The sequence below is a fragment of the Acartia tonsa genome, chromosome 13 (assembly GCF_053477335.1).
Source record: "Acartia tonsa isolate MP-2025a chromosome 13, ASM5347733v1, whole genome shotgun sequence".
Taxonomy (NCBI): Eukaryota; Metazoa; Arthropoda; class Copepoda; order Calanoida; family Acartiidae; genus Acartia; species Acartia tonsa.
Genome location: NC_137272.1, coordinates 13,919,397 through 13,935,912, shown reverse-complemented (window position 1 = coordinate 13,935,912; position 16,516 = coordinate 13,919,397). Strand labels below are relative to the sequence as shown.

The following is a 16,516-nucleotide window of genomic DNA, read 5'->3' as shown; positions in this document are numbered from 1 at the left end:
TCCAAAACCGATTAATATCCGCTGGCTTAGAACAGGTTTTCATTCATACTATACGCACAATGTCCGCGCACAAGGATCTAAATACAAATCATGCATAGCATCGAATTATAGAAAATTTTTCACAAATATTGAAATAAAGATCATAAAATTAAGACCAGCATCATAAGTCTGTGCCTTCAGCATCTCGGGGCTAACAAATCGGGTTTTAATTTATAAATTTTTATTTTTAAATCCGCGGAAAGCTGTTTATAATACGAGAGAGGGGACATTGAACTGTAAACTTCATTGGTACCCAAAGTTTTATAATCAAGTTTATGTTGTTTTTATGGAGTTCCACAGGGCGTTGTCTTTGACCCCCTTTTTATTTTCAGTTCTCTGGCAATATTCTTTCTGTTGTTGGTGATGATCCTTGTCATATTTCTGGTTCATGCCCTTCTCACATTCAACTTCCATTTTATACCTGAATCTTTGGCTATAGGTAAATAATGTGTGTGTGTGTGTGTGTGGGTGGGGGGTTGTATGTGTGTGTTTGTGTGTGTGTGTGTGTGTGTGTTTGTGAGTGAGTGTGTGTGTGTGTGTGTGTGTAGCCCTCCTTACATTCAACTTCCATTTTATACCTTAATCTTTAGTTATAGGTAAAACTAAATAATGTGTGTGTGGGGGGGGGGGGGGGGGTTGTATGTGTGTGAGTTTGTGTGTGTATGTATACTGTATAGCCCTCCTTAAATTCAACTTCCGTTTTATATCCGAATCTTTGGCTGTAGGTAAATATTTTATAACTGATATTCAGACCATTTTAAGGGTCATATTGTTCAAGGCTCTTTGAGGGAAGGCACTGATAACTATCTAACTTATTCACAGTTTGGTACTCATTACCTACCTAACGTAATTTGTTGGGTATAGTCCCTTTTGTGACATCACCTCTTAAAAGGACTCTCCACAGAAAAATCAACTTTGGATTTTTGAAAATCTAACCTGAAACTATTATTCTCTGTTCAATTTTAGGCATTTTTTGTTTTTGTGGCATCGCGATCGAAGCCCTTTGAAAATTTTGTCCGCCGCCTATTTGTACTGCCGCTATAACAATATATACTACACTTTCCTCCACTCAATATGTGTTCGCCGCTTAAGAACATTTGCTCCATTGCAACCGGCCGCTCTACGATTTATCCTCTTCCTTGACTGGACAATCCTGCCGCCTCCATTTTGTGTTCGCCTCCGCCAAATATAACCATCTTTTGCCGCAGTTGCCGCATTCATCGTCCTTCTCCGCCGCTACTCCGCTATACATTGCGTACGTAGCTAAACACAACACCCCCAGCCTCCATTTAATTTCTGAACAAGGGAGAGGGGAGCATGTATTAAAAAGCGACGTACAGCGGAGTAGCGGCGGAGAAGGGCGATGAATGCGGCAACGGCGGCAAAAATAGAAGCTAAAAATCACTAAAGCAGCACAAATTAAATGGCGGGAGGATTCACTTAAAGGAGGTAAAAAATTTCAAAGGGCTTCGATCGCGATGCCACAAAAACAAAAAATGCCTAAAATTGAACAGAGAATAATAATTTCAGGTTAGATTTTCAAAAATCTAAAGTTAATTTTTCTGTGGAGAGTCCTTTTAAGGGGCGTTTCCTTGTATTTTCATAATAGATTTTCCGCTATTTATAGCCACTTCGGGGGGCTTTAACCCAAATCAAATCAAATCAAATTTATTATTAACCACAGATCCAACATTCCACTGATCTTGGACAATTGCCTAATTGCCTAACTTAACTTAATATAAGCTAACTTGTTTAGTATTCCTTGGGGCAATGATTGGACTCTTCATGAAAATTCTACCCGAAGAAGAATCAAAAAGGAACATGGAATATTATTTCCAGTTTTGCTTTATAACCGGTTCTCAGGCGCACTGAAAAATTATTTATAGCATTGTATTATACTTAGTTTTCTACGAATATATAATAATGTACATTAATGAGATTTAAACTAATTGTGTTCATATTAAATCTGCGGAAACCTGTTTTTAACACAATGCGATTGTACAGTTTTATATTCATAGAAAACTAGATACAATACGATGCTAGGCATAATTTTTCAGTATGGCTGAGAACTGGTTCTAATCCACCAGATTTTTATCGATTTTAAAGCCATAGAACAGGAAATAATATTCTGTGATGTTCTATAGAATGGAATCATTTTCACCGACTGCTTTCTTTTTAATACTGCTACCTCCAATCATATTTGAATCTGGATATAATCTTCATAAAGGTAACTTGTAGCTAGGGTTGGGCCGGATATCCGGTTTGGCCGGATATTCAGCTTAACCCTATTTGTAGCGCAGCTGTTCTTTGTTGTTGAGGACGAGGTAAAGGGTTCAAATCTCGGCCCAACACCGCGTAATAACTAAAGTTGTACCCTCTGCTGCTATGTCAGATGTGCAACATTGATATTAAGAGTAGAAGGAATGCCATTGATTTAGACATACAAAGGTCGTGCAATTAAAGTGTTGGTTGTCTGACATAATGGTGTATGCTGTTCTATCATGACAGGACATTGGACTGATAATTTCATTAGTACCAAAAGTTTTATAACCACATTATTTAAAGCTGGGTGTCGGAGCCGTTTAATTTTGATGCGGCTCAGTCTCCTACCTTAAAATTAATATATAAATTTTTTTTCATTATTAAATTTGATAAAATAAAATAAATAATATAAAATATTTTGCTTTTATTTGATTAAAGCTATACAAAAGTAGAAGGATGTGTGTATTTGTTAATAACAATAGTTTTTCAGTTTATTATATGGAAATAGACCGTTGCCAAATTATAATATTACTTTAAAAAATCATTTTTAGCTAATCCGTAGCCGGAGCCGTTTTTAACGAAAAATATGGCTCCGGATCCGGCTCCACCAAAAATGTTGCGGCTCCAGGCTCCGGCTCCGAAACACTGATTTAAAGCCTTGATGACATTTATTGAATTTTGATTGATTTGTTCTAAATCAGAAGTGTCGAAGTTTTTCAACCAACTTAAAAAGTGTAATTTTGTTTTTCACCATTAGGGATGTATAGCATATAAAATTATCGTCCATTGTCTTTTCCCTTAAGATCCCTGCGTCCTCCATGCAGGTTATATATCAATGTTCTAAGTGTAATAAAATTATTTTTGTTTAATTATTAATTCATAGGTAATTTACGATCAGCTGATCTTTGTTTACATTTTATTCAGGAAATTTTTTTGCCAACATTGGTTCAATTATGGTATTTGCTATTCTTGGCACTGTTATAAGTGCTCTCATCGTTGGAGGAGGTAACTCATTTAGTTTTCTGTTCGTCTGTCTGTATGTCTGTCCTTCTGTCTGTCTATCAGCAATTATATGCTTGTTTGATTTTGATATCTGTTATGCGTGCACTTCTCATTGAAGGAGGTAAGTAATTTAGTATTTCGTCTGTCTATCTTTTTGTCTGTCTTTTTTTTTCTCCATCTGTCTGTCTGTCCTTCTGTCTATCCTTCTGTCCGTATGTCTGTCTGTATGTGTTTCGGTCTGTAACGCTATATTTTCTGATTTTAATATCTGTTATAAGTACATTCCTTGTTTTCTTAATCATTGGCCTTACAACTTTTGGTTTTTTAATTGGTTGTTTCATTAAGTTGAGTGTTCAAAAGTTTTAACCACTAATTTTAATCTACAAAAGGAGTATTTTTATTTATCATCATTTGGGGAAATACATCAATTTATCAGCATTTGTCTCTTTTCTTTAGAGCCCTGAGTTTTAAATATTTATTTATCGCTTTGTATTAGACAGCGTTCCGCGGATAGTATAACTGAGAACCGGTTCTAATCCAGCGGGTATTTACCTGTAGATGGGTATTTACCCAACATTTTATAGTTTTACCCAAAATTTATACTGGTACCCAAAGTTTTATACCGTACCCAAAGTTTTATAATAGGATTCTTTTCAGGTGTTTATCTGTTGGGGCTGGCCGACATTGTGTACAGATTGAACTTTGTGGAAAGCTTCGCTTTTGGATCTTTGATATCCGCAGTAGATCCAGTGGCTACTCTGGCCATCTTTCAAGGTAACCAAAGTTTATATTAGTACCCAAGGTTATTGCTTTTGGATCTCTGATATCCTCTGTACATCTATGATATCCCCCCCACATTTATTTTCAAATTATTGTGTTATACAAAGGGGTGGGTTTGACTGCTTAAAAAGGCACTCTTAGGGAAAATTTTAGGATCTACTGCAGTTCACGGTAAAATAGTGCTGGTAACGAATATTGCCAAAAATCTATTAATTTTAAAAACTGCTAGCTGCCAAACGGCTGAACGTACAGATCATGCCCGCACACTGTTTTAATGGGCATAAGAAGGTCAACAAATAATCTGGAATAGCCATAAATCAATATTGCATAATTATCTCGCAGTGCAGAGAAATGCGCGAAAAAGGCCTATTTTACGCGTTTTTTCTTCAGTGAAGCTTTCCCTGTGCATTATTGGATCTTGGGCTATTCCAGATTATTTGTAGGCCTTCTTATACCGCTTAAAATAGTGTGCGGGTATGATCTGTACGTTCAGCCGTTTGGCAGCTAGCAGCCTTTAAAATTCATAGATTTTTGGCAATATTCGTTACCAGCAATATTTTACCGTGAACTGCAGTAGATCCAAATTTTAAGTTCTAAATCTACAGTGCACTACATTAAAAGCGATAATTTTTTTAAAACGAAGGTTTTCTACAATTAGGGTCGGTCTGTCCGTCCGTCCGAGACAACAGATAGCTTTTTTTCGTTAATTTAGGCATGTTAGAATTGTCCTATCGATTTCAAACTTTGCATGGTGATTATGTAGTAGTAAGGTACAATTTAGAATGCAACTCTATAATCGTTACCAGAATGTCCGTACGTCAATTTTAAGCATGTTATTTTTTAACTTTTTTTTAACAACAAAGGGAGAGGTCATTTTCTAGTAAATCCCGTAAAGGTGTGTGTTATAAGGCCTAAAAATAGTAGTAGAACGATAAGGTGCTCTATATATTTGTATTTCCTATTGAATAGAACAATAGGGAAGAAATTTTTATTTTTTTTTTGATAACCGTACCTGGAATATCTGAAATTTCTATCAAACGCTTTGTTTGGCTCAAACTGACACAAATAAAAAAAAATATAATTATAATAAATCAACCTGTAAAGAATGACTTCTTCCTTTGTTTAATGGTATAGATTGTTCTTAACCTTTACCTTGTACCTATAGAAAACATTATTATTATAATTATATTTTTTTTTAATTTTTGTCAGTTTGAGCCAAACAAAGCGTTTGATAGAAATTTCGTATTTTTTTTAGATAATCCAGGTACGGTTATCAAAAAAAAAAAAAAATTTCCCTATTGTTCTATTCAATAGGGAATACATATATCTAGCGCACCTTATCGTTCTACTACTATTTTTAGGCCTTATAACACACACCTTTACGGGATTTACTAGAAAATGACCTCTCCCTTTTTATGTAATAAAATTATCTGATTGATCTGATTTTTGGAATACTGATTCTTAGGACAACAGAGTACAATGTTACAAGCGAAGCATCTCTATAATCAGGTCCTAAAAACGTATGGATGTCCATAAACATTATCCTGTATTTTTCAACAAATTTACCTACTTAAATTTTGATTCTACATTTATACATTTATGTTCTGATTTTTCAGTTCTGACACTCTACAAGTGTTAATGTTCGTTTGCAATACCGTTTCAGAGCTTTATGGATGTATTCATCCTTGTTTTTGTTTAGCCTTAGATGTAGATCCTGTATTGAACATGCTGGTGTTTGGGGAGAGTATTCTAAATGATGCTGTGGCCATTGTGCTTACTACAACTATTGTTGGTAAGTTATATTTCCTAATATGTTACCTTGGGGCACTCCATTCTACAAAAATCAGAGGACCTAATATGTTACCTTCGGGCATTCCATTCTAGAAACATCAAAACAGAATGTCTGTCTTAATGACGCTGTGGCTATTGTCTTGACTACAACTATTGTTGGTAAGTATTTCTGTCTGTCTGTATGTATGTATGTCTGTCTATCCGTCTGTCTGTCTGTCCGTTTGTCTTTATATCTCTCTGTCTGTCTATCTCTATGTCTTTCTGTCTGTTTGTCTAAAGCTTAACAACAACTATTTAAGGTAAATTATAGCATTACTTACCATCAGATCATAAGTAGAAGTATGTCTGTCTGTCTTTTTCCAGTATGGCTTCGAAACCGATTTTTATCTGCTGGATTAGAACCGGTTCTTAGCCATCGTAAAAAACCATGTATAGCATAGTATTACAAAAAACTTTCCACAAATATTAAAATAAAAATCATAAAATGAATACCAATTTTGTTAGCCCAGGACTTTGGCCCCCCCGTGGATAACAAAACAGCTTTTAATCTTATAATTTTTATTTTAATATCCGCGGAAAGCTGTCTATAATATGATGCGATAAATAACTATTCTGTTTGTAGAGTCAGCTTCGGTGGATGCAGATGTGGGGGTGGGCAGTCAGATTGGCCATGGACTGGTCAGGTTCGCCACTGTATTCTTTGGATCTGCAGGAATGGATATAGAATATACATGGATATTATGACTAGGAATGGCAATCCGAATCCGGAATCCGTCCAATGTTTAAACAATTTTGGAATCCAGAATCCGGAAACCGTAATTATAATAGCGTATTCGGATTCTTAATTGTTAGGCTAAAATTAGCGTCTTGAGTTTTTTCGCCTGAATATATATTTTAATTTTGACAAAGTCATTTTGGCCGCTGTAGGGTCTAGAAATAGGAGAAGAGGTACTGTGAAAGTATGTAAAAACGCAGCTTTAGATTCTTCCCAGTACCCGGTAAAATTTAATCCCTTAATTTAAAAAAAAGGCCTTTTAAAATATTGCTAGAATCCAGAATCCCAAAATCCGGAATCTGTTAAAAATAAGAATCTGGAATCCACGGATTAATCCGTGTAATTCTTTGGCGGATTTTTGTAAGAATCCGAATCCAAATCCGGTCCAAAAATTAGACGGATTGCCCCAATTATGACAAGAGAAAAATTGTCGTCAATTTAGGTTGCAATTTAGATAAGAAGATAAGATAAGATAAGATTTATTTTCCTCTAAGGTGCATATAATTTGGGCGAGTTACTAATAAAGGTTTACAATTTTTGACTATTAGGTTTCTTCCTGAAAAAGATTGCATATTAATAAGATACTAAGTTTCTTCCTGAAAGAGATTGCAGGCAAGATAATAAATAAATAAATACATTATAGAGCACAACTCTTATTATGGTAAATAAATAAATAATCAAATTGTAATTTATTAGCAATTTAAGATTCTGCAGTACATTTACTATTTATGTACCTAGCTCAGGGTTGTAGTGAACTTCTCCTTCCCCGTTCACCTACATTTTACATTTTACTATACAATTAATATATAATTGAACACTGAGCAAGCTGTGAAGCGAGTGGATGGCTTAACCCCGGCCGGGGTTGTTGAACCGCAGTTCTTCGCGGCGCTTACCAAATCGTTTTAGAGCTTAGAAAATAGTTGTAACAATTTGTTAAGTTACATATCTGGACATATATAAGACATATATAAGACTACTATACTAAGGTATGCTGAATATACCATCTAACAATCATTCCACTAGAATCCATACGGGGTTTCCAAAAATAAGACCAATACAATTAGGTTATCGGTGCCATGGAAGTTAGCCATGTTTTTATTCCCGTTATAAACTGCGACTCCCACCGCCCTAACGTTCCCAGATTAAATGATTATAAGAACTGAGTATTTTAAATCCCGTGGGATTTTAGTCCCACACTTCTTTGATACCTGCAATTTATCTCCGAACCGACACTTTATTCCTACATCCCTGATGGCGTTTATTAAATAAGAATAAATTTGCATATTTGAGTTTTTCGTTTTGAATTTTCCCCTCGCTTTTATTGGTCGGGGGCTGTTTATCCAGTAGGAGGGGAGGGGATGGGGGAGATTGCTATTTTAGCCCGCAACAGAGTAAACTTTATTATAGAACATGAAAATCTGGTGTAAGATCCAAGTAATAATATATCCATTTACGTAGGAGTGGGATGTTTTGTAGCTTTAATGAGCAGCTTAGTTCTGAAGCATATAGGCAACTTTCCAGTTCTATCTTGATAAGATTCCTGCGACGATTAGTATAATTCAGGGATCTAAAGGGATAAGTTAATGGCCGATAAATTGGTGCAATAATACACAAAATTACCCTTATGTAGATCATAATGAGTGGTTGAAACTTTAGAACACCCAACCTACGGATCAAAGTCCCCAAAGTTGTTAAGCCAACGAATAAGAAAACGTTATCATAGCAGCTTTGTTCTCAAGCATATAGGCAACTTTCCAGTTCTATGTTGATATGATTCCTGCGTCGATTAATATAATTGAGAGAGAGAGGGGACAATGGGCTGTTTATTGCACTAGTCCCCAAAGGTTTATAGTAAGGTTTGCTTAACAATTTTGGATACTTTTGTGAAATTTGGCTGGTCTATTCATTAAGTTGAGTCTTAGGGTTATTTTGTATATTATCACAGGGGATGTACATTGTACATTAATTTATCGGCCATTGTCTTATCACTTTAGATCCCTGAATAAAGTTACTACAGTGCAGTGCTGCTGATGGGGGGAAGGAGGGGGTGTACATTCCCATAAGAAAGATTAGTAAATGGGGGGGGGGGGTACTAAAGACAGAAAACTAAATGAGTTACCTCCTTCAACGATGAGAGCACTTATAAATTGTAACAGATAAATATATAACAGAAAATATAGCTTTACAGACAAAAAACTGAAAACTGTCGTTCATTGTCTTATCACTTAAAATCCAATGGTTTTTTGGGGGGGGGGTATCTACTTTCGCTAACTGGAAACTGGATATTTAGACAGACGGACAGATATACTGACAGATGGACAGACAGACGGACAAACAGACAGATGGACAGAAAGACGGACAAACAGACAGACGGACAAACAGACAGATGGACAGACAGACAAACGGACAGGCAGATGGACAAACGGACAGGCAGACAGACGGACAGACAAACAGACAAACAGACGAACAGACTGGAAACTGTATTTTCAGATCTGTACACAAACCCTTCCCTGGAGTTTGCTTTCATGATGTGCTGTGTCTACTCCCCCTATGCATTGGCTGAGGTAATTTTGTTTATCATTATTTGGGTCGTATGTCAATTTGTAGCTTAAAAACTGTGCAAACTTTTATTGGATTTTGGTTGGTTGGTTCATTAAGTTAAGTGTACAATCGTTTCAACCACTAATTATGATCTACAGAAACGGTAATTTTGTCATCATGGGAGCGGTTGTATGTCAATTTATTATCATTGGGATTGTAAGTCAATTTATCGTCCATTTTCTTATCCCTTAAGATCCCCCTGTTCTATTCGCTATTTGTATTAGGGATGGATAGGTCAGTGGGTTCTGAATTACACAGATACCTAAAGTTTCATAAGTTTGATGGTTCAAAAACTTTGGGTACTTTTATTGATTTTTAATTAGTTAGATCCAAAGTAATAATGTCATAAAACTAAACTTTGAAATAACCCATGGGAGATTTCGGTGGTCAATAAAAGGTTTTGAGTAAAAGCACCAAAAAGTCCCTAACCTCAATTTTATTAAAACTATTTTTTTTTCAGGGCTTTCATTTGTCTGGGATCATGGCAATCCTATTTTGTGGAGTTGTGATGAGTCATTACACACATTATAATCTTTCCCCGGTTACGCAAGTAAGTTATTTACACAGTGGGCCGGATATCATCCTGTATCTCGCATATTACGATTTTAGGAATAAGCCGGATAACCGGATATTTTGTGGAGTTGTGATGAGTCATTACACACATTACAATTTTTCTCCGGTTACACAAGTAAGTTATTTACACAGTTACCCGGATATCCGGCTTGATACCGGATATCCAATATTAAAAATCAGCCGGATATCCGGTATTAAAATATTAAATATAAATCTGGCCTAACCCTAGTAAAGACTTGGTTAAGATGTTGGTTATTGCTGAACTGATTTGATTCTTCTCTTCAGGAATTATAACTACTTGTCCTGTGGTGGTTTTAGGCTTTTTTTCTTGGGGGTTGGGACACCCCTCCCCCCATTTTTTTTTCTTTCTCGAGGTACCTAGCTATTTTTTTATTTTTTTTTAGGTATGTAGCTAATTTTACAATTTTTTCATTTATGTACTATCTATATATATATCTATCTATTAAGATAACAATGCAACAGACCATGAGAACACTGGCATTTGTCTCGGAGAGTTGTGTGTTTGCCTACCTGGGTCTAGGTAATTTGGTTTATCATCATTGGGATTTTATGTCAATTTATAGTCCATTGTTTTATCCCTTAAGATCCATGTTCCTTTCCAGGGAGGGAGGGGATATTGAACTGTTTATTACACTAGTTCTTAAAATCTTTTAATAACGTTTCAACCGCTATTTAAAATCTACAGAAGGGGTAATTTTGTTTATCTTCATTGGGGTTATATGTCAATTTATCGTCCATCCCTGTTATAAAGGGTGTGCAAAAAATGCGGACTTTTTTAAAATTGAAATTGCGCGGCTTGTGTTAATAGTAGAAAAATACTACGCATAGCGTTAGAACCGCTAAGAAGACTATTTTTAGGAAATATAAATACGATTCTTGTGCTACGCATAGTTTAGGAGCCACTTGTTAAAATGTCCCAACTGACTCAAAACTTGACTTGCAAGTAAATTTTGGTTCATTTTACCATATGGCTCCTAGGTTATTTGTAGCACAGGAACCGTTCTTATATTTCCAAAAAATACAGTCCATAGCGGTTCTAACGGTATGCGTAACATTTTTCTACTATTAACACAAGCCGCGCAATTTGAAATTAAAAAATGTAGGCATCTCTTTTTGCAAAATATCTTCTCTAATTTTTAGTTATATTTTAAAATTTACTCGCAAGTCAAGTTTTACATCAGCTGGGACATTTTAACACGTAGCTCCCTAACTATACGTAGCACAGGTTCCGTTCTTATATTTCCAAAAAATAGAGTTCATAGCGGTTCTAACAATATGCATAACATTTTTCTACTATTAACACAAGCCGCGCATTTTCAATTTTGCACACCCTTTATTTGCATTAAGGAGAGATGGGACAGTGGGTTCTAAATTATACTTTAGTTTTAACCAGGGATAAGAGTAAGACTATAGGCGATACATTGATGTAAATCCCAGACAGATAAACAGACAAACAAATAGACAGAAAAACAAACCAAATAACAAACCAACAGACAAATAGACAGAAAAACAAACCAATTAACAAATTTCAATTTAAAAATTTTATTCAGGTATTTTCTCCTTCCCACATAAAGTAGAATTATCACTAATAGTCTGGAGCTTGGTTCTCATATTGTTAGGTAAATATTATGCTTGTTTTAAAAAAACAAAGCTTTCCTATAATTATGGCGGTCCGCCAGAATGTTTAGAACTTTTCATTAATGTTAGAATAATCCTATCGAATTCAAACTTTGCATAGATTTATACTAGCATTTTCTCATTTATTGGTTTAGTAACTTTGGAGGACCTTAGTATGTTGAGTTTCTAACATTTTAACTATTAATTGTGATTACTACAAAGGGGGTAATTCCATGTATTATCATTGTGGATGTACATAAATTTATTAGCCATTGTCTTATCCCTTTAGATCCCTGACTCCTGTAGCTTACAATTATTATATATTCAGGTAGAGCATTAAATATTTTCCCACTGTCCTTGTTGATTTTCCAGTATTGCTTCGAAACCGGTTAATATCCGGCGGATTAGAACAAAGCATCAGATGATATCCAGTTTTCTACGAATTTAAAAACAGTTATATTAGCCTGTGCATCTTGGAGCTACTCTTGGAAATTGATATGTATCTGCCTACATATGCACATATGTATCTGTCTACATATGAACATATGTATCTGTCTACATATGCACATATGTATCTGTCTACATATGCACATATATATCTGTCTACATATGCACATATGTATCTGTCTACATATGCACATATGTATCTGTCTACATATGCACATATGTATCTATCTACATATGCACATATGTATCTGTCTACATATGCACATATGTATTTGTCTACATATGCACATATGTATCTGTCTACATATGCACATATGTATCTGTCTACATATGCACATATGTATCTGTCTACATATGCATATATGTATCTGTCTACATATGCACATATCTAACAATATATTTATATTCAGGTAGAGCATTAAACATTTTCCCACTGTCCCTGTTGTGCAACAAGTTTAGATCTCATCAAATTACTAAAAGGTAAACTATCTATTAGAAAGCAGGGAGAGAGGGGATGTTTATGTGTTGTGAAGGATCTCGCTAACCGCTGAACTGATATTGTTCTCCTTTAAAGTTAGGGTTTATAAGGGGGGGGGGGAGTTTGTACACTTATAGGAAATTAAATTCAGTACCGAATTTTGCCCTGGACGTGTGGGCTTGTTTTAATAGTTATCAACCTAATTATTTTTGTAATATCTCTTATATGACTAGACCGGTTAAATTTTGGAGAGAAAAAACAGTTACAGTTGAAAAAACTGCCCTGGACGTTTGTTGCCAACCCTGCTATATCTACCTATCTAGTTATCTATCTATCTTTTCTAGAATGATGGTGATCATGTGGTTCTCAGGTCTCCGCGGGGCAATTGCGTATGCACTCTCACTTCATCTAGAGTTTGAAGAAGAAACTAGAAAAGTAAGCTAGCAATTTTTCTATATATCTGTTTTTCTATCAATCTATCTGTTTTTCTATCTATCTATCAATTGCGTATGCACTTTCTCTTCATCTAGAATTTGAAGAAAAAACTAGAAAAGTAAGCTAGCTATCTTTCTATCTATCTATTTAAATTTTATATTGATTGCTTTTTCTCTTCATTTAGAATTTGAAGAAGAAACTAGAAAAGTAAGCTTTCTATCTATCTGTCTGTCTGTATGTATGTAAGTCTGTTTGTCTGTATGTCTGTCTGTCTGTCTATCTATTTATCTATCTATCTATCTACCCCAGGTGTTAGTGAGTACCACTTTGGTAGTTGTGCTGTTTACAACCATAGTTCTGGGGGGAGGGACACTACCCCTTATGAAGTATCTGGAGCGGGCTGGCGGACAGGGCAGGTAATAATGTTTTTTTAATTCTTGGAGGGGGAATACACTACCCCTTCTGGGGGGAGGTACATTACCCCTTCTGGGGGGAGATACATATCCCCTTTGGGGGGGGGGGAGGTTTATTACCCCTTCAGGTTAAAATTTTTTCTCCCTAAGGTAGGGAGGTACGGTACTCTTCAAGAGGTTCAATACTCATTAGGGGGGGGGGGTAGGGACACTACCCCTTATGAAGTATCTGTAGCGGGCTGGGGGACAGGGCAGGTAATAATGTTTATTTGATTCTTGGAGTGTATCATCATTGGAGATATACATCAATGTATTGGATAGATGGTGAGTAAATCCATCCTTTTGCCCCTCGGATTTAACAAAACTGGTTTTCATCTTGTAACTTTTTAATATCCATGGAAAGTTATTTAAATAAAATACGATAAATATCTATAACAGCACTGGGAGGGAGGAGACATTAAGCTATTTATTACATTAGTCCCCAAAGTTATCTAACTAAGTTTATCTTATTTGTTGCCTATATAACTTTGGATATTATTTTAGATCCCGACGAAGAAAGAAGAAGGATATAACCTTGTCTAAAACCCGAGAGTTGGGGTCAACACTCACAGAGAGCGAACAGTTGTCAGAATTAACAGAGGAGGAGGTGCGTATTTGTCTGTCTGTATGTCTGTCTGTTTGTCTGTCCTTTGAGAGCGAACAAGTGTCAGAATTAACAGAAGAGGAGTTGCGTATCTGTTTGTCTGTCTGTCCATCTGTTTGTCTGTCAAGCTATCATAAACCAATAAAAAACAAATTCTATGCCTCTAGCGACACTTTAAATGTTTTAAGTACTCTTTATTTTATTAAGAGGGAGGTCATTTTCTAGTAAATCCCGTAAAGGTGTGTGTTATAAGGCCTAAAAATAGTAGTAGAACGATAAGGTGCTTTATATATTTGTATTTCCTATTGAATAGAACAATAGGGAAGAAATTTTTTTTTTTTTTTTGATAACCGTACCTGGAATATCTTTAAAAAATAAGAAATTTCTATCAAACGCTTTGTTTGGCTCAAACTGACACAAATAAAAAAAATATAATTATAATAAATCAACCTGTAAAGAATGACTTCTTCCTTTGTTTAATGGTATAGATTGTTCTTAACCTTTACCTTGTACCTATAGAAAACATTATTATTATAATTATATTTTTTTTAAATTTTTGTCAGTTTGAGCCAAACATAGCGTTTGATAGAAATTTCATATTTTTTTTAGATATTCCAGGTACGGTTATCAAAAAAAAAAAAAAAAATTCCCTATTGTTCTATTCAATAGGGAATACAAATATATAGAGCACCTTATCGTTCTACTACTATTTTTAGGCCTTATAACACACACCTTTACGGGATTTACTAGAAAATGACCTCTCTCTTTTTCCTTCTGCCATAATTTTTTTTCCAACAAGAAGGGGGGAAAAATAGAAAAATGACTTCAGTAATCTATTTTTTCCTTATCCTAAATAGTTATAAACCTTCCCATGACATATGAGAAGATAAATTGTAAAGGAGAACCATATCGGTTCAGAGGTTAGCAAGATCCTTCGCTACAGACAAAAATACTTTTACACTACTTTATATTGTAGGATTATTCAGCTTGGATAAATTATAAGTGTCCAAACTTTTCCACCAATAATTTTAGATGGAGCAGAGTTTTGCAGAGGGTTGGGCCAACCTTGAAGGATTTTTATACTGGGACTACAAGATTTTCAGACCTTTCTTTATCAGAAGGTAAGACTTTGGGTACCAATCTAATGAGACTTTGGGTACCAATGTAATGAGACTTTGGGGACTGAAAATTACTATGGTACCCAAAGTATTATAATAGCATCTTGAAGGATTTTTATACTGGGACTACTTTATCAGAAGGTAAGAGTCCCAAAAGTTAATATTATAATAACGTTTTCTTATTCGTTGCCTTAACAACTTTGGGGACTTTAGTAAATTTTATTTTTGGTTCATAAAGTTGAGTGTTCAACGTTTCAACCACTAGTTTTAATGTACAGAAGGGTATTTTTTTGTATTATCATTAGGAATGTACATTAATTTATCAGCCATGTTCTTATCCCTTTCGATTTCTGGACATACAGTTAGACAGATGGACAACAATCCAAACGATGGATAGGTAGACTTTTAGACAGATAGATTGAAAAACAGACATATTTATATTGAGATATAATGAATTTTAATTGGTTAGTTCACACTTAATTTTTATCTCATTTTTAAGGAGGGAAATTATTTATCATTATTGGGGATGTATCCAGTGATCTACAAGGATAAGAAAATGGCCAATAAATTAATGTACGTCCAATGATGATACAAAAAATTACCCCTTCTATACATTAAAATTAGAACACTCAACTAAATGATTCAACCAATCAAAATTCATTAAAGTCCCCAAAGTTGTTAAGCCAACAAATAAGAAAACATTATTATAAAACTTTGGGTACTAGTGTAATAAACAGCCCATTGTCCCTCTTTCTCTCTCTCTGGGTTGTATCAATCAATTGATCGTCCATTGTCTTATCCCATAAGACTCCCTAAGATTTCCGTTTTTGAGATCTTAATGTTCATATCTGTTTAGATTTAATCAGCAAGTACTGAGTCCCCAAAGTTTTATAATAACGTTTTCTTATTCGTTGGCTTAAAAACTTTGGGGACTTTTATTGAATTTTGATTGGTTGGTTTATTAAGTTGAGTGTCCAAACGTTTCAACCACTAATTTTATGCTACAAATGGGGTAATTTTCAATATTGGCGATGTATATCAATTTATTAGCCATTTTCTTATCCCATTAGATCCCCATGCATGACTTACTGAGCTCGCCGTTTCTGAGATATCAATGATCTGTTTAGGTTTAATCAACAAGAATTGAAAGACGGGAAATCTTATGTCAACAAACTGACAGATAAATGGTAATTTTTTTCCACTATCGCTTGGAAACCGATTAATATCCGGTGGATTAGGACCGGTTCTCAGCCATACTGAAAAATTATGTCTAGCATCGTATTGTATCTAGTTTTCACGAATATAAAAATATACAATCATAGGATTGAAACCAGTTTTAAACCTGTGCCTTCGGCATCTCGGGGCTAAAAATCTCGAGTTTTTTTTCTTATATTTTGTTGTACATTTTATATCCGCGACAAGCTGTTTATAATACGATTCGAGAAATAAATATTATATTCGTATTGAAGAAAAGTGTCATTTTTTTCGCGTATTTTCCGTAAAGTTCTGAACCATTTCATA

General features: G+C 35.0%; 1 protein-coding gene across 9 annotated transcripts in view; it reads left to right on the top strand.

Moving 5' to 3' along the window:
* The window catches only part of Nhe1 (Na[+]/H[+] hydrogen exchanger 1), a 32,962-nt gene that overhangs the window by 3,892 nt on the left and 12,554 nt on the right, over positions 1–16,516 (top strand). For all 9 annotated transcript variants that reach the window (XR_013874077.1, XR_013874074.1, XR_013874076.1 and 6 more), the window contains exons 5-22: positions 372–478; positions 1,796–1,856; positions 2,184–2,266; positions 3,226–3,306; positions 3,961–4,077; positions 5,783–5,875; positions 6,497–6,588; positions 8,110–8,158; positions 9,140–9,213; positions 9,711–9,800; positions 10,292–10,364; positions 11,395–11,463; positions 12,319–12,388; positions 12,731–12,821; positions 13,131–13,237; positions 13,778–13,880; positions 14,910–14,998; positions 16,123–16,182. Coding sequence is in view for 3 of the 9 variants with exons in the window: in XM_080146273.1 (XP_080002399.1) it covers positions 372–478; positions 1,796–1,856; positions 2,184–2,266; positions 3,226–3,306; positions 3,961–4,077; positions 5,783–5,875; positions 6,497–6,588; positions 8,110–8,158; positions 9,140–9,213; positions 9,711–9,800; positions 10,292–10,364; positions 11,395–11,463; positions 12,319–12,388; positions 12,731–12,821; positions 13,131–13,237; positions 13,778–13,880; positions 14,910–14,998; positions 16,123–16,182 (1,509 nt within the window). In the remaining 6 variants the exon portion in view is untranslated. The remainder of the gene's footprint in view (positions 1–371; positions 479–1,795; positions 1,857–2,183; positions 2,267–3,225; positions 3,307–3,960; positions 4,078–5,782; positions 5,876–6,496; positions 6,589–8,109; positions 8,159–9,139; positions 9,214–9,710; positions 9,801–10,291; positions 10,365–11,394; positions 11,464–12,318; positions 12,389–12,730; positions 12,822–13,130; positions 13,238–13,777; positions 13,881–14,909; positions 14,999–16,122; positions 16,183–16,516) is intronic.